This window comes from Procambarus clarkii, chromosome 42, assembly GCF_040958095.1.
Source record: "Procambarus clarkii isolate CNS0578487 chromosome 42, FALCON_Pclarkii_2.0, whole genome shotgun sequence".
Taxonomy (NCBI): domain Eukaryota; kingdom Metazoa; phylum Arthropoda; class Malacostraca; order Decapoda; family Cambaridae; genus Procambarus; species Procambarus clarkii.
Window position 1 is genome coordinate 21509926 of NC_091191.1, and position 23016 is coordinate 21532941.

Sequence of the window (23016 nt, forward strand, 5' to 3'; positions counted from 1 at the left end):
TCGGGGGCATCCACCCGGGGACAGCACGGAAGGAAACAATGAAGATAGTTATAGATATTAACAACTGTGAAAATTGTCCAGTTATTGCATCATTCAAGTTATTTAGGTCTAGCATCAGACCAATTATACTTCAGCGCGGCACTCACCCGCTATGAAGCACGCATTAAACAACACTGAACAGTACTTAAATCTTACCTGAAAAGATCTAGGGGTTGAAAACTGCTGGACAAGTTGATGAAGGAATCGCATTGGGTTTGTTTTGAGAAGATTCTCAGAGTATATAATCTCATTACCAAACACTCTAAGATACACGGAGGCCTTAGGCTCCTCCTCACTGAGCTCAGGCACCTCAGCGGCCGTTTGTTCCTCGTCATATAATTTCTGAAATTCTTGAATCTTGTCATTACGAATAATATTTCTCTTTGGCCTAAAAGTCTGCAAAACATTCAAAATTTCTTCGTTTTCAAAATATCCGTCATTGCTAAAAAATCTTTCTATGATGTCTTCCATGCGACTGAAGTCTCCGCCAAACTCGAGGACATTTAAGGACTTATCAAGAACATCAAGAGTGAGGTTGACAGACACTTTACGAGGTATATACGAGTCCGGAGTGAAGATGACGTCACTGGCAACACTCCCACCAAGGTTCAACTGGAAAATATTACATTTGTTATCATACAAGTTATTAATTGCAGTATAGTATTATATATCAAATGACTAACATCCCTACAGTAATAAATATAATGCAAAATTCAGAATTGAACTCAAAATATAATGCATGTTTAGTAACTTATTTTGAACTGCAATGCCACAGCGGAGCAATACTGCATTAAAGTTGTATTCAATACACCGGTACTCATACAATGACACTTTTATACATTTACTGGTCTTAAATAAAATTATTTACATATTTTTCACCTTTGATAACTAAAATGATTCCTTTTTGTAAATTCTAACCGAATATTCTTAGATTTCTACATAATTTTCACACTTATTAATGTTTCAGTATTATAAGTTGCCTGTACAAGTAGAGATAGTACACTGGTACAAAATCATTGCGTCCTAGTAAGGTCTAACCATACAATCTGCTTATTGGGATTCAAATCATATTTTTTTCTTGTTCAGGTATTTTCTATTTTTAAAAAGGCGCAAGGCAGACATAACAGCAATGTCCCACTTGTTTAATATATTAAAGGTATTTTGAAAAAATACAAAAAGATGAGAAAATATAGAGGAAAGTTTTGTTGAAAATATTAATACATAAAACAAAAAAATAATGAACCGCCCCAGAAGGTGTGATGACCCATACTAAGCGGGTCCCTTGTAAACCCAAACTCCCTCTCCCTTAGTCCTCTGAGAGTATTTAAGAGTCAACTCACTGGTGGGTTTGACACTGTCAACTTAAATGAAAATGAAAAAGTATGAATAGCTGTGCAGGCGATGAGTCACAATAACGTGGCTGAAGTATGTTGACCAGACCACACACTAGAAGTTGAAGGGACGACGACGTTTCGGTCCGTCCTGGACCATTCTCAAGTCGATTGTGATGAGGAGGTAGGGAGAGGCAATAAATAGGCAAGAGAGAGCTGAGGACACTTTACCTCCTCATCACAATCGACTTGAGAATGGTCCAGGACGAACCGAAACGTCGTTGTCCCTTCAACTTCTAGTGTGTGGTCTGGTCAAAATGAATAGCTCTTCACTTTTGCCATTTAGATATTTATCCAGCAGTTGACGTTCCACGGTGAGCTTCCAGGGCATATACTCATGCTGCTCGTATTTACTTGAAGCCTATAACTATCAAACACTGATTTAAAAGTAGAGATTCAAATGCTAGAATACCAACTTAATGATCAAATCATCACACGATCCACATAACCAATAAATTCTTAGTTAAACCCAACTGGATATCCCAATATAAAAAAGGAAGGGCTTTATATTCATGTACAATATTTCAGGTACTAAAACTTAGGTCCTGTTTAATAATTTGTTGGTGACTGTCATTCTCAATAAAAGAAAACTTTGTCTGAATAGCTAGAAGTACAAGAACCTGACCTTTCCTTAGTGATATAATCTTACTCTCCATTCTCTTATTTTTGTCACGTGATGTCTTAGAGTACGGGAACTGCCCATTTAATTACCTTGCATGTTTTCAATACAATCAGAATCCCTACCAAGCAAGGGGCCGGGTGCGGCTCTAGAAATTACTACATCTCCTGCAGTTTCATCAAAGAACTGAAAAAGACACAGATAATCTAATTAAACTACAGCGAACACTTACAGTCTCACTGAACTGAGCATATCGGTAGTTCTGAGAAGAGCGGAATGTGTTAATGCTGAACTTGTCAGGAAGAGTGTGTTGAGCCGCCAACTTGGCTAACCGTTGGTCGTAATCACTTGGTCCGGGATTTTCAACCAAGTTATGCACATGTGTCCAAATATACGACCCAACTGTTGAAATTAAAAGATTGATTGAACTAGACAATTTACCATACGTAATAACATCAATATAAAATAAATGTAATATTTATTTTTAAAGCAAAATAATTAGGACAAACTAAATATGGAATTGAAAATAACTGGTTAACAGGGCAAATATAATTCATCATTCTTAAGGGCATCATTCCATCATCATTCATTCTTAAGCCATCATTCTTAAGGGCAAATATAAAGCATTACCTAAATAAAACCTTATATAAACATTTATTATATTTTAATGATAAATACAAAATAAGTAAGACTAATGTTGAGTTAAAAATATTTGTTAACCAGGCTATCAGAAATATTTTTTACTTCTTTATCAGGAATAACAAATTCTACTTTTTACTCAGAAAAATAATTTCATTTCACATGATAGTGGTAATTTTAGATTTATCTAAAAATGAAGATTATATAATAGGGACAGGAACACTTGAGACAATGCTATTCACCCTAGAAGGTTCATTCATCTACATTTCCAAATTTCTTTCAAGTAATTCTCAAACTCAAAAGACAGCCAAATAAATATATTGCTCTGCTAATAACAAGTTGGCATATTGGAGGAATTAGTGAACTGCATCTTTCCCTGCCTGGTGTAAGTCCCCGTGGCCGGTGCAGCCCTGCTGTCAGTACGGGGAAGTCCTCGCCCCCGCTGAGACGGTCCGTGTAGGCTGGTTTGAGGTTCTCGTGCAAGGTGGATTTTGAGACCTTGAGTGCTACGACTTTCGACGTTTTGAGAGTTAACAGTGAGTATCTGATTGGTTTTCAAATGCTTCGATTAGACGGTACTGAGATGAATTATTCGATATGGTGCGGTGGAAGGTATTTGTCAGAACAAGCATTCCTTTGGTAGAGCGAAGGGTCTTCTGAAAGGCACTCGGACCGTCAAGATGGTCATTAAATAAGACATCCTGTCTTCTGTGATGCTTGTGGGGCACAGAGTCCGTTTCATCTACTCGGGTCAGCCCAGGACCTCTTATAAATACTGGTGTCCTGGCCATGGCCGTCGGGTGTACTGTGAACTGGCTGACCGGGATGACATCAGGGACACGAACTTCCCTCTGTTGTGGGTGGAAAGTAACGTCTCAAAATCGGATGGTGGCCCTAGCAGCGAGGAGACCCACATGAATGATGTTAATGGCTAATGTTCGGAGAACGAAGAAGTTTCGACAGCAGTGTAGGGCATGGTACCTGCCATAAGGTGTGAGGAGGATCCTGCGTGTTCAGAGGCGTGCCATGTTGGTGTGCTTATTCCTGATTCTCCAGGAGGTCGTGACTTAATGATGCAGCAGGTGGTGGTAGATGTAGAGGTCCCGCCACCGGTGGGAGGGGTGGTGGGTGGTTGCCCTCCCCACATGCCTTTGTAGCAGAGTTGGCGTCAGACAGAGTCGTCGAGCACACATTGGCTCCAAGAAATGTAAAATATGCACCCCCAAACCACAACAGGAAAGCGGCAGAGCACAGTTTGAGAGTTGGAACCTCTGAGGCAGACATGTGGCAAACCTTGACACCAGATCTTCATTTCCTGAACATGAGAAAAGAGCATAGCTTAGCATCGAAGACTAATTAGCTAAATCCACCTTAAACCACTTGAGAGCATCGAGTGAGCTTTGTGTCCTCGAACACGAGGAATAGTGTTCGAGGACACAAAGATAGCGAAACTATGCAAAAAAGGGAATTCCCCAAATAGAAGACCCCCACTGGCTAAGGAATGCAAACAATGCCAACCAAGAACTGGAGGGAGCAGTAAACAAAAGTACTACACCAATGCTAAAATCAAAGTAGGAAACACCACAAGAACGGTAGATCCTCCTGAAGCTAAATCAAGGAATTAGGCAAGCTAGAATAGCAAAGTCCAAGAGTCGAATCTTATGAGAAAAAACAGAGCTATTCCCAGTCCTCAATTCTCGAAAGGAGTTGAACAATGCAAAAAGCAGCCAGAGGACTCGAGGAAAATAGTACCGAAAACCTCAAAACTTGGTGGAGAACCACGGATATAGGATATGTCAAGGGTCGGATAAGGAAAACAACTGGCAACCATCAACAAACAATGATCATCACTGCAAAATTAGAGACACCAACAACCTCACCACAGCCTAGAGCACCAAGGATGCACAAGCTACTGAACCAGCAATGCTTGCAGAGTCCCACTAAGCCACAGAGAAACGATAGAAAGGACCACATCTAGGAACTGCATAAGTGACAAAACACCCGATGCTGAAAAAACTCAAGGAGAACGCAGACTCCTAAACTAACCAAAACCATGGGAAGCAAGTTCACAAAGAAAGGGCAGATGTAGAATCTCCCAGTCACCATGGAAACCAAAGCTTGATCCACACAGAGGGAAAGAATAATAAAAAAAGAGATCAACGACCGAAAGAAAAGCAGAGCCCAAAGATGAAAGTTAACCAGCAAAATATATTTTAACAGTAAAGGAAGTAGTCAGGGTAAAAGTCCAGAACTTAAGCTCGAAATCGACACCAAAAAATTGCAGATCAGGTAAAAAAACACACAAGGGAATAATAACCAGTTGAGTGGGAAGACAGTCTAAAAACTTTGGTGTTTCTAAAGCAGGCTCAAACTCCTGACTGTTGTGGTGACGGTGATAACAGCTAGTAGAGGGGATGGTTAACTGCCAATTATCACGTGCAGGGGTGCTAGTGGGCCGGGGGGGGGGGGGTTTGTAACATCAAGTTGGTGGCTTGAATTATATTCACCATTGTCTCCCATTACTAATACGTTACAGGACCATTATGAAGCACCTCACATGACAAGGATAAAAGTCACAAGGGAATGGCGGGTGGTACTGGACCAAAAAGCTCTGACTTATGGAGCATCTGAGCCAGTCTTTGCTCAGAGTGGCAGGAAAGTATTTAGAATGCACTATTTTTTTAGCGATTTTCTCTTCAAAATATATTCAAAATCATGTTCAAAATCATTTGGACTTAAAACAAGAAATTGATACAAAAAGCAAACCGTTGAAACGATCAAAATTGTAGTCGGAAAAAAGAGGATGTTTGCAACAGATATCTGGCTTCAGATACATCTGGCTGGCAGACAGCTCAGGTATCACAGACACATCCACAAAATTACCACGACTCTGAACTTGTGCAGGCCTACCATGCATCTTGATAATAATCTGGTGTGCTCATTAAGTGAGGAACACATGGGGTGTCTGTGAATGTTCGTGATTGATTATGACTTATTTATGGACGTGCATTACCATTTTATGGGACTCTGCTTGGGTGATGAATAAAGATTTTTTCGGGTTCATTCCGTTCCACTGTACTGCTTTCATTGTCTTTGATTTTGGAGAATCGATGTGCAGGAGTAAGCTTCCCTTTCTATGAGCCTAGCACTTCCGGACGATAATTAACGGATCGGCTAGCCAGTTCCCATTGAGTGTGGTAGCATGTATGCATTGTTTACTTATGCTACCTGCAGTTTCCAGGGAGGCTAGTTAGTGCGGCACCTGAGAGGTGTGCCTTCTCTCTCTCCCGAGTAGTATTTATTACTGAAGCAGGGGAGTCATGCTATTCGTTTGGCATTTATTTGTACTACTGTTTGTCAAGGGCTCCTACTGACTAGGCTTGGGACCTCTTGGGTTCTTTACGTATTTATACGTGATTCCATCGGTTTGAGTGAGGATTCCTTGCCGGTGATAACTGTGATTTCAGAGCCCAATCCCTCCTCCTTGGCTCATCCTAAGTGTTTGTGGGAGGATTTGACAGTCAGCTTTTCCAGGGATTGGGGCCTTGGCGCTTCTACACATCTCAGATATTTTCCTCTGGTTCCAATGTAGATTTCGGTTCCATCTCTTGACAACTTTGCCTGAAGATGGGGGTTCTTGAGGTTCGGGATTGTAGAAAGTTGGGCAACTGCCTCGTGGAGGTTCTGGGTATCAACGGCCCCGCGGCTCGGTCTTCTACCAGATCAATGGGTTGGTGATCTGGTCATCCAGGCCATTGGACGCGGCTGCTCGCAGCCTGACGTATGAATCACAGCCTTATTGATCAGGCAAGGGGTGTCCTTTGATCGATATTTGTCGTTGGTACCAATACCTGAGAGGCTGGTCCTTCCGACTGGTACTCTATTATCCCTCATTCTAGTTTGAGCTGTATGGTGCCTCATCTTTCCCAAAGGTAGGTGTCCGAGTCAGAACCAGCTTACACCATACAAATTTCAACACTCCCATCTTCCGACCTAAAGGTTTGACTCGGTAACCAAGATATTACATGAGAAATGGAATCCGAAACATGAGAGTTCTGCTCCAAAACCACTTCTTGGGTACGTTATGGAATCCCATGTTCCTCCTGGTTGGTGAACAATTCTTCATTCTTCTTAGGGAAATTGGATTGGGAAGAGGCTACCCCAATGCGTTTTTAAGAGTGTTCCTAATGGACTTTATTTTTCTGTTCATCCCTTTGAGTTGAATTCGTGACAGCTTCATATCTATCCTGGTTCCTAAATTGTCTGTGTCTACAGTCGTGGATGACTACATGGTACCATGTATACCATGGTACCATGTGTACCATGTATACCATGGGTACCATGGTACCTTATATTTTTGTTCCATTCTGGATATGTTTTCAGAACTACATACTTTTGGTTCTTCTTTCTCTTGGTCTACCAAGACATGTCAGTGGATCCCTTGGCGAAGCTTTTAAGTCTTCTCCTTTGTGATACAGTGACATATTTCAATGTTGCAAATTGATCTTGTCAGCGTGCGTTCTTATATTACCTCCACCGTCTGTGCTTCTTCACAGTAGTGCGCACGGCAAGAAGCGTCGTCGCTTCTCCGTCTTCAGGGTTGTGGTTCGGTCATCGGGTCCTCTGCTTTTTATTGGGGTCTTCTGATGGTGGAGGCTTGACTGATACGGTCAGCGTGCATTACGCCCTTGGGTTTGTTTTCGCAGTGTGTGGAATTATTTCGTGCTAATATCGCTCTCAAGCAGTGGCTCACTTTGTTAATCTCGTTTATTTGATGCGTGTGTTCTCTTAAATTTTCAATTCATTTGGTCCGGGGACAAGCAGCCTGTGTACTTATAAGCCTGTATATGTTAGGCTTATATGGAAGTTCCCCCTCAGGTCGAACTACTTATCTTTTCAAGGATGCAACCACACAACATACCAGGTAATTCCTGGGTACCTATTTACAACTAGGCGAACAGAGACATTTGGTGATAGGAAACGTGCCCAACCATTTCTGTCCCAATCCGGGATACGAGCCTGGAGATCCAGATTGTGAGTCGAGAACGAACCCAACTGCTATTGTTGCCTTTTCTGCAGAAAATATTCGGACCCTGGGTACCCTGGGTTTCAGGCGGTCTAACAGCTTTGATTACTTCTTACATTTTGAATGTTCTTTGCCTGAGATTATGTGACGGTGTCTTTCTAGTCGCTGGGTTCCCCATACCATGTTGCCATCTACACCCCAACAATGGTCAGTCCTTCTGTCATTGCTTGTTCCAAGATTAATCTTTTTCGTTTAGCCGAAAGACGCTGTGAGTATGACCTCGGGAACTAGCGATGGCCAACCCAGAAATCAAATATTGACTGTAATGTAAATGCTTTTTGCTTTGCGGTCTTCCATTCTCTGCATATCTTGAGGTTATCTTGAGATGATTTCGGGGCTTAGCGACCCCGCGGCCCGGTCCTCGACCAGGCCTCCTTTTTGTTACATACACCCCCCAGGAAGCAGCCCGAAGCAGCTGTCTAACTCCCAGGTACCTATTTACTGCTAGGTAACAGGGGCATCAGGTTGAAAAAAACATTTTGCCCATTTGTCTCCGCCTCCACCGGGGATCGAACCCGGAAACTCAGGACAACGAATCCGAAGTGCTGTCCACTCAGCTGTCAGGCGCCCTGCATACTGACTCTTATTTGCCTTCTTTCCCCGAGGGGCTGAGGTGCGTGTTGAAGCAACACGTAAGTGAGGAGCCAGGTAAGATGGACTCTTGGGCGACCTCAGCTGCCATCTGGTGATGCGTCTGGGTACTACGTATGGTTTGTTGACATTGGGTAGAGCACTGCTTCTTTGTTTTCATCTTTTCTCGATTTCATATTCTTCTTATAAATACTTAACGGTACTTTGAAAGTACATACAGTATTTGGTGATTAAGATGAACATTCTTACAAGGCCATTGACATGCATAATGTTTTATGACACCTAATTTGTTTTGCAAAGCCTATACTTTTTTTGCCAGGTTTTCCATCTTTTGGGTCAATCTCATATTCGCAGCCCATCCTCCAGTTTTGGTGACGATGAGGATCATAGTACATATACCGATGTACAACGTAATTAGAAAGTAGAAATCGGCACTATTGAATTTGGAAAAACCGGAAAAGATTTTCTATTAATGTTGCAAAGACAAACTAAACTAACCTAACCTTTCTAGGCCTAAAACACCATATCTGCGGCCTAATATAGTATGTGTGTGCTATACTAAAAATATTTTAGATTTTTTAGTTTCATTTTCGGACTCTTATAAAGGGACTATTACAAAATTCTACTATCGAATTGCTTAGGACGTGAATTTTTGAACTATGGTTCACAAAGTTACAAAAACTACTATCTAAGCAGGATAGTTATGCTCCCTCGCCTCAATGAGGACACCAGAATCTAATCCTTACCCTTGTAGAGCTGTGGAGGTCTCCGTGGTACCGGAGACAATGCTCTTGGGAACTACTAATACCGTTCAGAAAAGGTCTTTTTCATTACATTCAATGCTTGAATTTTTTAAAACACTTCTGAATTAAACTGATTTTTTAAAATTAAGACGTGCTATATTTATCGAAAACGTATTTTGTTACCTTGATTTATATCTTCTCGTTCTAGAAGATAATTTATCCTGGTGAAGAAGCCAGGAGTGTTGAGGGCACACGGGACGAGTGAAAGGTAAGCTGCTATCCGGACATCGACCTTCTCGCTCCCATCCTCCAGAATCTTTAAAACAATACAAATGATCTTGTATAGTTCTACATGGAAGATGCATACAGCAACTTAAGCTCCAAAAGTCACTTTAAAACCAAGAATATACTTAACAAATATGGTTAACTTTTGTTTCCCTTTTAATGATACAAATATTATTAAGGTCTTATACACACTTGTGAACTTACTACTAATCAAGTAAAGAATAATCAAGTTATGCAAAGGAATATGCCTGAAATAATTACTACAAGGTAACAATAAAAAGAATTCAATTAATTTATATTGTAAACTTTGCAAGAAAGGCAGATGCCAGTGCAATTGTTTGCCAGACGGGAAATAATTAGTATAATTAAGCAGTACAAACACCCGAGGAAACAATACTGAAAACATGACAGTCAGTCCAGATGTACCTGCATTACTAGGGACGCTCTTACACTACTCTGTATATATAAAAACAAATGTATGTTTGTCTGGCCAAGGTTGGAGGCCAGATGCTTGGGACTGTCCTCACCCAACTTTTTAAGATGACACATGGATGGTATGAGAGTGTCATAGGATAGTTGGTATCACCCCCAGTGAGAAATATCTGCTCTTTTTAGCCCCTTTAAGAAATATCGGCTTTTATTTTTATCATAAGGTCTGAAATCAGGAAAATCTGTGGAGTTTTAACGGGTTTACAGCTGTTCAATAATGTTTTTGAGAGAGAGAAAGAGAGAGAGAATTGATTGAGATTCAAACCATAACTGTTTGCCCCTGTTCACCCAGAGGTAATTGTGGACCTGAGAGTACAACTGATGGGCAGGTCGTGTTCCAGGGAATAAACTAGTAGCATTAGGTGTACGTTGAGCTATTGAAAGAGAAAGCTCTCAACCTCCTTGAAGGAGTTTGGAGGCGTCTACTCCACAAGTTTTTATGAGAATTAGGGCAAATCAAATTCAAACAACCCCTTGTCCTTTCAAAGGAATTCCCAACTTTCATGCAAAGTCATCTAATATTCTATGTTCTGGTATGATGTTCAAGATTATTAACATGTCCAATAAATACTTTGCGGACTCACTAGTTCTGTGAGCATGAAAAACTCTATTAAACAATATCAGTAATATCTAAATCATGATTGTACAAGGCCCTTCACAGGGAAGCCCAGGGAGGCTTAACGAGGCTACAACAGGTCTACCTTCCAGGGAGCCGCAGAGCGAGGAGGACAGCCAATACGTCTGTAGCTCTGGAGAGCAGCGACTCGCACCTCTGGCGCCAACAGTCTGTTCTGTTAAAAAATGTATTTATGAGATTTTTGAAATGTTAATTTTGACATAGTTTATATACATAAAATGTTGAACTTTGTCTCCGAGTTTGCAAAATGTAAGTGTATATATTGACAAACTTGTTTGGTTCACAAACCAAATTGATTAAAATTAGCAATTTTTAACAATTACAATTTATCAACAATCAGGTAAACATTTTTCCATAGGTATAACAAGCCTTTAAAATTTCAAATAATTTAAAGAAGGCTTTGAAATAATGTGGAAAATTTCTTTCTGAGCTGTATCATTCAAGTGCTTCTTCGTGTAAGATTTTCACTGTCCTTGGACACTTGATTGACTACAGTGACACGGCAAATTTTCAACCATCTTTAAAAAGGTCATAATGTGCTGAGGAAGTCACCGAATAAATGAATCTGTCCGCTGCTGAGATGACTGGCAGGGGGTAAATCCAAAAGAAATCCGAGCCCGTGTCTGACCACAAGTGTCCGCCATGAACACTTGCACTCACTATACCACCTGAGCCACGACCAGCAGATACCACACCATGCCACACCTGTCTCCAGGTGCTGTCCCTCACTATGACTCCACTCTACACACGTGAGACGAGTCACACAAATTGTGGGAGGATCCGAAGCAGCCGAATGATGTGGTACAGAAAAAAGAGCTTTTTATTTGTACTGAATGTCTTATTTCAGAGCTCTTACATTCAGTTGCTCCCACGTCTGAGTCTTAAAATAGACGGAAAGGCATAAGTAATCTTGGAGAAATATCCATCTGTGCCGTAGAGAGGTGCACAAAAGCGGCAGTGAAAAAATCGAAAGTGAATCCGCAGGAGTCAGTACAGGCAGCATGACCGATGGAGATACAGTAAATGTGTGGAGAGGCAGCCAGCCAGGCAGGCAGGCAGTGTGGGAGCTTAAGCTGAAAGTATGACTAGACTTCGTCATCAGCTTTAAGCTTCATGACGAGCTTAGCCAGTCCCGAAGGTGTACAAAGGTTTATGAACCCTGGGATAAGCTTGCGACTGACCAAGCTTGACCACAGCTCAGAGTGCGTGATGTACCATCGGATTCAGGGACCAAGCCAGGAAAATAATTAGCCCCTTGCTAAGCGAAAATGTCTCGTCCCTCGCAAGATCAGGGTTTAAGTGGAGGTACACACGAGGGTCTCCCTGAGCGAGTACAGTATATCCTTGAGTGTGAGGAGCGTAAGACGGTTAGACTGAACACCTCAACACCAGAAGTCTAAAGTAACATCCTGAGTCAGACTCAACCATTACCCAGCACGGTACATGGAGGGAATAGTGGTCAACATGGACCCCATATTATTAAGGCATGTAAACAGAGAATAACATTTTATTGATATATCAATGAACAAATCCACAGGAGCCGTGATGAGGGTTCGAACCTATGCGCTGTGTGTTCCCAGGCACACCCACTAATTGTGCCACGACATGGTCAAAAGGGAGTGTGTGTGAAATCCCGGTTCGGCTTCAATGGAAACCTCGGGATCCTTGTTGGTTCAGTAGTACCCCAGGTTGCAATTCTTTTTGACCATGTCGTGGCACAGTCGAGTAGAGCGTGTCTGGGGAACACCTAACGCATACGTTCGAACCCTCATCACGGTTCCTGTGGATTTGTTCACTAAGAGATGTAACAAAGCAAGAGTAAGACCTCATACTCCTAAGAAAACAGGAAGAAAGGAAAACATTCTCCTCCTGACAGAAGTGACATACTAAGGTTATATTTAGAAAAGCAACTGGAACATAACATTGAATAATAGTATAATTTAAGTTAATGGGGCAAACACTTTATAAGTAAACAAGGATAAAATAGAACATGAGCAAACAGTTTCATAAATGAAATGCAATAATCAGATGACACTTAAAGAAGAAAGAACATAATTAATAGTAAAGCATCTTGGGTGTAACATGTAGACCCAAGACAGTGCCGGAGGTCACTGTCTTGGGTGTAACATGTAGACCCAAGACAGTGCCGGAGGTCACTGTCTTGGGTGTAACATGTAGACCCAAGACAGTGCCGGAGGTCACTGTCTTGGGTGTAACATGTAGACCCAAGACAGTGCCGGAGGTCACTGTCTTGGGTGTAACATGTAGACCCAAGACAGTGCCGGAGGTCACTGTCTCCGGCTCCCATGGTTAAGCTTGAGATGAATCCCGAGTCCAACTCAGACATATCAATAAAGAGCATGACAGGTGTGGAAGGAAGCCATTATTGAACTGATCCCCGAAAATACTACCTTGGAAATGGCTGCCGAATCAGACTTTCTATAGGCAATTAGGAGTACACTTGGAAATGCCAGATCTGGCATCAAGAAAGATGCTGCAAGTGCTGCCTAAGATGCCAGACCCATAGCTGTGCCAGGAAATAAAGAAGACAGACAAAGATAAACCTACCTAGGAGGTACTCTAGCATCTCACGACTTAAACATCATATAATAGAGGTATGAAGTTAGAAGCTCTACCCAAGCCTCCAGAAACTATTCTAGGTGTCTGGGTGCGAAACAAATATATTTCAAACTAGTCCAAATCAGTCAATTTTATCGAAAGTTAGAGGTGGGACTTCAACAGATTGATGAGAAAATATGGATTTCCATAGCACTTCCAATGCTTGATCTCGGACTAGTAGGTACTGCTTAGCACAGGAAGCCCAGATAATCCAGTCATCAAGATTTGGCCAAGACTTGGGTGCCGTAGCGGTAAAGCTTATGGAGTACCACCCTTGGTAAGTCTGGCGTAAATCGTATGAGCAAGGTTTAGCCAGAAAGTTGGAGCACCTGAAGTGGTAACTTGTGTGTTAGATAAATAGCCCCAGGAATTCCCTTAACCTTGAATGCACTGAAACATGCCCGAATGGATTCTGGGAATTTAGGGGACACTATCCTGAAGACAACACGTAATAAACTTGCACCACTGTGGTCATCCAGAAAGTAGCACAAGAGATAAGGGCTTTGAGTCTGTGTTTCAACACTTGGGAAGAGAAAGGACAGTACATGACAAGAGTCACCCAGACAACTCCCTTGTATAACATCGAATGTGAAAATGGAGGAACGCAAGAAGAATAAACAGGGAAAAGACTAGGATGACAGGGGTATCACATCCATAAAATGGCATCCCACGGCAGGGAGTACCTTAACCTCCCACTAAAGTGGACAGGCAGACAGGACTCTTAACCGGACTCATGTAGAAAGATAACTCCCACAGAATATTAACCCCAAGCTGGAGTCCTTAGGGACAAACTGCAAGTCCCCAACTAAAGAGCCTCTTTGTGGCCTGTTGCAGTCGAAAAAACTGGTTCAAAGAATGGAACGTAAATTGGCTCGCTGAAAGCACATTTGGCGTCTCATTCTTAAGGAACTGAATGGTCGACAAAGGGGATGAGTGTAAGAAAGACACAGTCGACGCAGACTCAACAAACACCATAATATGCACCATAAAATGCTGCTTGCAGCTTAGAAAAACACTGAGCCACTGCAAAAGAAACACCCAAGAATTTGTCCGGTGTTAGCCTTATCAATTCTGATTAAGCTGGGAGAAATACTCTCGTCATACCATTATGCTGAACACTACAGTGAGGTGAAATCAGTAAATGAAATTTGTCACAAGGAGATGCTGAAGTAAACCTGAAACCTAGTTATGAAACAATCACCTCGCCACTTCACGAACAGGTAGAAGCTCATAAGACCCCATTGTTAAGGAACTCGTAAAGTCAGCCGCCAAAACCAACACTAATGACAGACAAACCTACATCAGCTCAAGTACATGAATGATAAAAAAAAGCTCCTATGTCCCTTTATGAAACAAGAAGTGTTATGCACGACATAGAGGAGGCAGGGACCCAATATTTCTACTATGAAGCAGACACAGACCAAAGCTTCAATAAAACTTCCATGAGATAAACTCAAAGATTCTTTTGTTCTGCAGTCTAAAGAGTAGTATGGTAAGCCAAGAGGTTAACAACAGTACACGAGTCAAAGCAACATCTATTACAGGAGAAGGACCAACACCACAAGCCACTCCCCTGAGGTTCTTCGCCTGAAAGCCGAAAGTCGAGGTAACCAAGAGACGAGGTCTTACTTATAGTATAAGAAAGCGTCACAGAAAACCGTTAAAGTTGGAAACTCCAATCGCCATGTTTGATACTTGAGAGCTCAAGTCAACTTTCAATCCATCCCACAGGCAGCAGGCGCCACACCCTAGACTGAAACCGACCTTCAGCCCAAGATAAAGAACGCAAGAGACAAAAAGGACGTGCGTTCGTAATAGATAAATTTATACAGCAATATGAAAAAAAGTTTAGTTAACTGCAACAGTGATGCACCATATTGCTCAACACTGAAGAATTCAAAATATAGGTTACGTTACTTTACAAGTCACCAGATCAGGTAAACCTGACTGAAATGTGGGAAAGTAGCTTGGATGCAGGAACAAGAATGTTACCAAACGCCATGAGATCATTCTTCATATGAAGGTAAGGGACATCAAGACTATACAGTACAATTAAACAAAGATCCATCATCGTGACAAGCTGCGACATGAATGGAAAAAAACCAAGCTGCCTATGCCCAAACTGGAGGAAGCTGCCAGACTTATATTCAATTATGGATTAAAACGGGCCCACTTAACTGAATATTGCTGCCAGTCTGTCAGCAACACGCAAAGGAAACAGCCAGGGAGTAAGTGAGGTGTTAGTGAATTCTGGGATAAGCATAATTCATTAGGATAAGCATCTCATTAGGTGACGATCAGTGGGGAAGAGAAGTAGTCCAGCTTTAGTTAGGAAGAGTGCTCATTTGGCATTCCCTCAACACACTGTTACTGAGGGATGTTTAACAGGTGTCTGTGGTGCCATGTCATATGTTGGCCTTCCTGACAGCATATATTTTGTGTTCAAGGAGACGGTGGACAACAGGCAAATGTATAAGCTCAGACAACTGACATGGAAGGTTTACAATAACTCAAATCACAATATTTGCCAGAGTATACAATGGCTTTCATAATTATAATGTTAGTATACTCTTTTTATCTATACAAACCCAATCCCGTGGAACTGAACTTATATCACTGTGTTTCCAGTAATATATTTATTGACGCAAACATGAAAAAATGCCCTTAGGCGTTAGGTCATTTAGATTTTAATGAATAATGAAGATCTTTATCATATATATCATGTATATTAATTTATTAACTTAATAATAGGATGGAAGGTATGTCTCATGGACTCTTCGTCCAAATGCTCTAAACTATTTCGTCAATAAATGTAGTGAACCTACCTTGTAACAAGTCTCAGGAAAGTGACCATGTGGCAAGACTCCTGCATTGCCCAGGGCCCTGAGCAGTAGCTTGATGTGCTCTCCTTGTCTCTGACTCGCCCCAAGTCCACACGTGTCTCCCACCTGCTCCTCCACATACTCCACAAGGGGCCTGGTGTAGGAATTAATATATTTTTGTGGTGTCAATTTCAGTTAAAAAAATATTAAGAGAGTAGACTAATATTTGTGATTGGCAGTATCTGGTGGTGTGACGCTGAGTATTAAATATTCATTCTTTACTCTTTGTGTGTGTCAGTCACCTAACACAGTAACAAGCACAGTCACCTAACACAGTAACAAGCACAGTCACCTAACACAGTAACAAGCACAGTCACCTAACACAGTAACAAGCACAGTCACCTAACACAGTAACAAGCACAGTCACCTAACACAGTAACAAGCACAGACACCTAACACAGTAACAAGCACAGTCACCTAACACAGTAACAAGCACAGTCACCTAACACAGTAACAAGCACAGTCACCTAACACAGTAACAAGCACAGTCACCTAACACAGTAACAAGCACAGACACCTAACACAGTAACAAGCACAGTCACCTAACACAGTAACAAACACAGACACCTAACACAGTAACAAGCACAGTCACCTAACACAGTAACAAGCACAGTCACCTAACACAGTAACAAGCATGTATCCTCATGTCGACACGAGGACTGCTTCGGTAGTTGAGCATGTTTTGTATCTGTATCCTAGTCGTATATTACACCCATACAATATGGACATGTGAGGCTGCTATACCTTTTACTTGATGAAAATGGTCTATATCAACTACCCATATGGCAGTAAACATAAAACAATGCATACTATAGTCTTCCTGGAACAATGCCAGTACACAGCCAAAATTGGATTATTATCAAATTATTTCTTGCTGCATATACTTTATTAACAAGTGTTTAAAGTTCTATAGTTATTATTAATATAATATATTCCATATGTCATTGGTGACCGCTAAGGAAATGTTCTGGAAACAGCAGTTGGCATGAGTTTGGCCCCCTCAGATGACTTGGCATGATTGGCCCCCCCCTCAGATGACTTGGCATGATTGCCCCCCCCCCTCAGATGACTTGGCATGATTGCCCCCCCCCCCTCAGATGACTTGACATGATTGCCCCCCCCTCAGATGACTTGGCATGATTGGCCCCCCCCTCAGATGACTTGGCATGATTGCCCCCCCCTCAGATGACTTGGCATGATTGCCCCCCCTCAGATGACTTGGCATGATTGCCCCCCCCCTCAGATGACTTGGCATGATTGGCCCCCCCTTCAGATGACTTGGCATGATTGGCCCCCCCCTCAGATGACTTGGCATGATTGCCCCCCCCCTCAGATGACTTGGCATGATTGGCCCCCCCCTCAGATGACTTGGCATGATTGGCCCCCCCCCCTCAGATGACTTGGCATGATTGGCCCCCCCCCCTCAGATGACTTGGCATGATTGCCCCCCTCAGATGACTTGGCATGATTGCCCTCCCCCTCAGATGACTTGGCATGATTGGCCCCCCCCCCTCAGATGACTTGACATGATTGGCCCCCCCTCAGATGACTTGGCATGATTGGCCCACCCTCAGATGACTTGACATGATTGCCCCCCCCCCTCTCAGATGACTTGGCATGACTGCCCCCCCCCCCCCTCAGATGATTTGGCATGATTGGTCCCCTCAAAAGACTTGTCCCAGGCGGCGGAGGCAGCACCGACCACACCTCCAGGTCGCCACAACAACAGCCACTCTCATATATCTGACGCCAATTGCCATCTCTAGTCGTAGAGAAAGAAGTAAAAAGGAACATGGGCAGCAGTGATAATTGTAATGAAAAGCCTTTTTCTAGGTGGCTTTAATAACTGCCCAGCGCATTGATCTGGTACCAGGCTGTTCAGTTCCCGGCTCTTCTCGTTACATGGACCCTTGCTCTTCGACTTTCGCATCGGGGACTTCACCTTCCTAGACGCTCGGCAGCCAGACTCACCTGGATGGTTCCAATCTATAAACCGAACGTCTCGTCTGGAATATTTTAGCAGTGTTATTCAACAGGTGTATGGAGGCCGGCAGGTTATCTTTTGGTGTCGTAATTGCGCTCTTTCCGCGCTAGTATGAGGTGGCTTGGCAGTCCTTCCGGTTTACCCTTTCTCGTCGTTGGATATTCTCTGTGTCTGTATCAGTAATTATATCTTGAATTTTTATAGAGCGTTGTCTCTTGCCCTGTACTGTCGCCTTGTATCGTTCGCCCTTGACACGATTGTTTCTTCTCCTTTTCTTTTTAAATTTTCCCACACCTCTTCTTACCTCCAGTCAGTTTCTATTTTTTGGGAACCAAATATGTCCTTTGATTGGTACTTTATTGTCCTCACCTAAGTTTTTATCTCTCTGCTAAGGATTCGTTTTTTCAAGGCGATGTTGTCCCTAGTGTTTATTTATTGATCCACAATGATATCATGAAGGATGTATGCCAGCAGGCTCCCAGCTGCTGGCATACACGCACAGACAAAAGCAATAAAGTGTTCGTTATTTCTTTCGTCTATCTGCTCATGCATGATTATATTTTTTTACGAATATCCTGTCTGATTTGCTATGACATTCTTGCCGCATATTGCGAGGGACATGAGCAGTAATATTATTCACGATGACCATAATAGAGTAAATCTTGTATTATTTACTATTTTTCAGTTGTTCAAGATTTTGAAGTAGGGAAAATTTCCCACAAATAATATATAGAACTCGGTGGACAGCTCAAGAAGAGTAAACCACTGTTGGTGCACCAGCGACTAGGTACAGATATGATCACTATTGGTTTAGTCTAATCAAGTCAAGAGACCTTCAGCTGCCTCCAGAGTGCTACTCCACTTGGAGCCAAATGGGCAAGCCGTGCTGGTCGGAACTCCACTCTGGAGTGAAGTGCACGATATGGATATGAAAAATCGTGTCACGCAAATACATATTTGGAAAAAAATAACCGGTGCTATTTCCGTGTAAGACTACCAGACATCAGGCCAAACTGGCATTTGAAATAACCGAAGGTACATTAAGCCGTATAAAGCACAAATTTCTAAGTCTTGGAATAAATTTCACAGGATCTCCTAATATCATTAAGAAACTTAAAACTAGAATCCCACTGGTGAGAGGCGCCAACAAGCTTGGCACAGATGGAACAACTATTTATTAAAAATTGAAAGTCTAGACGGACGACCAGCTTCTCTAAACACCTGAGAGGCAGTCACAACTACACCGCGATACTACGGAAAAACTAAACGCAAAAACTCTGAGTATAATAGAACACGTTTATTTGAAACTGGCCAATTTTCAGGCTACATTGGCTCACAATGTAATATACTAAATAAACAAAATGAACTTCCCACAATCACTTCCATTAGCAGGTAAAAGATGTGAATTTAATCCGAAGACAGAAAAGGTTGGGATATTACTATGGACTGAACTAAGCAACCTAACTCAGTCTTAAAAGGAATACAAATGCTAAAAGAAGACCTTCTAACCCAAAGGTTAATGTTTTTATTAAAAACGGTTGGCTTACTGTGCATAGTCTTGACAATTTTGAGGTTCTTGTTGACACACTTTGTAGACCATGGTGGAAGCTGCCATCACTGCTTGGTTAACTACACCCTTCTTCGACTGCGCCAGTTCCTACACACAAAATTTATTCTAATTAAAATTGTAGTGCACACAAGTAACAACAATCTCAATATAAAGTAAAATAATTGTGATTATTTGTCGTGTTATCATGCGTGACAATTTTCATGGTAATATGTAGAAGACTTCATTTTATTTTGCTTAAGAAAGGAGAGAGGTGTTTCGGATTGTAGTCTTAATTATTTAACATACAGTATGGAATTTGTGGTTAGTATAATTATGTGTCAGATCTACAAATTACCGTATTTTTCAAGCCAGCATATACTTTACCCACTAACACTAAAAGATTCTCGCTGAAAAGAGAGAGATATAAGTCATGTACTTCATATCATACACAGACTGATTGATAGGTTTCTTAGGTAAATTATCTTAATTAATATAAGAGCTTCCACTTCGTCATTGACCTGTTCGCTAGGTTAATGCTGTGAAGATGCACATTCATATTAAAGACAGGAGAGTATCAGTGGAAAATGAGGCTCGATACTCGAAATGACACCCGACCAGTCACATGTCATATCTATGTATGTATGTATGTATGTATGTATGTATGTATGTATGTATGTATGTATGTATGTATGTATGTATGTATGTATGTATGTATGTATGTATGTATGTATGTATGTATGTATGTATGTATCTATCTATCTATCTATCTATCTATCTATCTATCTATGTAAATAAAATGGAAATGTCGTTTGTTCAAAATCGCTAATCTCCGAAAGTTCTTCACTGATTGCTTTGAAATTTTCACACAACGTTCCATTCTCATCTGAGCAGGTTTATATATACATACTATATAGATGTCACGTCTGCGACGGTAAAAAAAAGACATGCTTTTTCTGAAAAGCTGTTTTTCATGTGTTTTTCATGTGAGGGAAATCTTAGAAACCTCTTTACCTATTTTTTTTTTTTAATTTTGACACAACGTTGCATTCGAATAGGCGCGTCTTTTTATATAACTTCTATATACATGCCTCAACTGTGACAGGAAAAAAACATGCTCGTTTTAAAAAACAGCGCCATCTGTTGGACGTAAGAGCAACACATGCTGTAACCTCCGAAAGTTCTTCACCGATTGCTTTAAAATTTAGACACAACGTTGCATTCCAATAGGCGCCTCTTTTTATATTACTACTATATAGATGCCACCCCTGTGACAGGTAAAAACATGCGTTTTTTTAAAACAGCGCCATCTGTTGCAACATGCACGCTACACTTAATATGTCACGAATTCCATTTCAATGTTTCCGATTGCATTGATAAATTTTATTTCATAGATTTCGATTTATTTTATTTTTTATTTAAATATTTTGTGAGACATTGTGTTAGAATTGAGCTGTGTGTTGTTTACCATACCGTTCATTTCGTAAGTATAAGTATAGATGCCACACCTGTGACAGGTAAAACTTTGCTTTTCTTGAAAAGAAGCAACATCTGTTGCGTGTAAGAGCAACACATATGCTATATTAAATATGTTGCAATTCCATTTCAATGTTTCTGACTGCATTAATAAATTGAATTTTCATAAATTCTGACTTTTTTTGTGAGTGTGTGAATTGTGTTGGAATTGACCTGTGTTGTTTACCATACCGTTGATTTCGTTAGTATAGTTTATTTTTTTATTTTTTTCATATTTTAATTTCATTTTTTAACTGTTTTTCTTATATTTCAGTGATGGGAACATCAGGTCACTTGATGTTCCCAATTTTCTGATGGGAACTTCAGACCATTTGGTAAGGCATCGGACGAGGGAGTGGGGAACGGTGGGGAGGACGAGGGGACAAGGGAGGGGGTAATGGTCGGGAAGGATGAGAGGATTGGGGAGTTTGGGATGGTGGGGACGAGGGGATGGGGGAATGGAGAACGATGGGCAGGACAAAGAGACAGGGGAGTGGGGCATGGTGGGAAGGAAGAGGGGATGGTGGAGTGGGGAATGGTTGGGAGGTCGAGGAGACGGGTGAGGGGGGGAATGGTGGGGAGGACTGGTGGACAGGGAAGGTTGATGTGGCTCTGCAACGCATGTGCGTTGCAGAGCCACATTGATGTGTAATCTTTCTAAACCTGTATGTTGCATACATGGCTATATGGCTAGCATGCCACCGATAAGTTTAAAAACACTTGAAGTTTTAATTTGTTTTCGTTTTGTCAGGGACAAGCAACCTGTGTATGCGTATGTGCTAGGCTTGTGGTGACGTCCACTTAAGGGCAAACTACAAGCCCAGGATGTAACTCTACAAGAGTTGACAAAATATCGGAATTAGTAACTGGGCGTCCACAATGCAAGCCGAGTTGGTAACAATACTGGTAGCACTCGAAATTATTGACAACACTGAAGTAGACAGCTTAATTATTTCTGACTCCCTTTCCTCACTACGAGCAATAAACAGTTTGCAATCAAGTAATAACGTGCTTGTCTTGGAAGCTAGACGTAGATATGTAAGAATACTTAGCAAGAGGGTAAATATAAAAATGCTGTGGATTCCTTCTCACATTGGCATGCAGGAACATGACAAGTTGACGCCCTTGCTAAGGCTGCAGTAAATAAAGACAGTACTGAACGGAATCTTGAGTTATCAAATAGGTCCCTTAAAAGTGTCATTAGACAAGAACTCCTAGATGGATTTGAAGAAAGTAGAACTGTACAAACTGGAACTAGCAGGTCCATTGTTCATCACAATGAAATGTGTGAAGTAAAACATGTGTATGGGGCAAGTAACAAAGTCAGTATACTAACAGATGTTGTCACAGCTCGTATAAGACTTGGCTACAAGTATCTCTGGCAGTTCGGCTTATATAGGGATCTAGATGAAGTAAAGTGTAAAGTGTTTGGACAAAGACAGGGACACACACTCGAACACTACATCTTGGATTGTAGTAAAATTGAGCCATTTAGAGATAAATCTAAGCTCACTCTGTATGATATGGCAACCTATCTTATTACTAAGGATAAAATACCTGAAATCCTTGCACTGTATCCATATTTCGCTTCCAGTAGATAAACGACATATGAGATGAAGAAACAAGTAGTGTATTGTGAGGACTAATAATAAACAGAAGCTCCCCTATGACTATCTCCATTGGTCAAACTATTATGTATTAGCGATAAGACCTACCATTAATGTATAATGACTTACTGTAAATGCATAGTTCTTGAAATAGCACTTTCTCTGCAACTAGCTGACGTTGTAACTATAAGGTGAGAAGAATAGATGAAATTGTTTATGTAATAATCTAAGATGTGGTCTGATAAAGACCTTTTGTGCCCTCTGTAATGCTTTTTGCGCTACCGCTCACAGGATGGGTATGGGGTGCACAATAAACTAGCTGCCTCTGGTGGCAACAAGAAAAA

The 23016-nt window shown here is 41.4% G+C and overlaps 1 protein-coding gene across 2 annotated transcripts in view; it reads right to left on the reverse strand.

Annotated features, from left to right (window-relative positions):
• LOC123770249 (uncharacterized) overlaps window positions 1–23016 on the reverse strand; it is a 407808-nt gene that overhangs the window by 262878 nt on the left and 121914 nt on the right. For both annotated transcript variants that reach the window (XM_069339938.1, XM_069339939.1), the window contains 6 exons: window positions 19552–19661; window positions 15964–16114; window positions 10584–10673; window positions 9292–9424; window positions 2282–2451; window positions 196–651 (listed from right to left, as the gene is read on the reverse strand). In XM_069339938.1, the coding sequence (XP_069196039.1) occupies window positions 196–651; window positions 2282–2451; window positions 9292–9424; window positions 10584–10673; window positions 15964–16114; window positions 19552–19661 (1110 nt within the window). The remainder of the gene's footprint in view (window positions 1–195; window positions 652–2281; window positions 2452–9291; window positions 9425–10583; window positions 10674–15963; window positions 16115–19551; window positions 19662–23016) is intronic.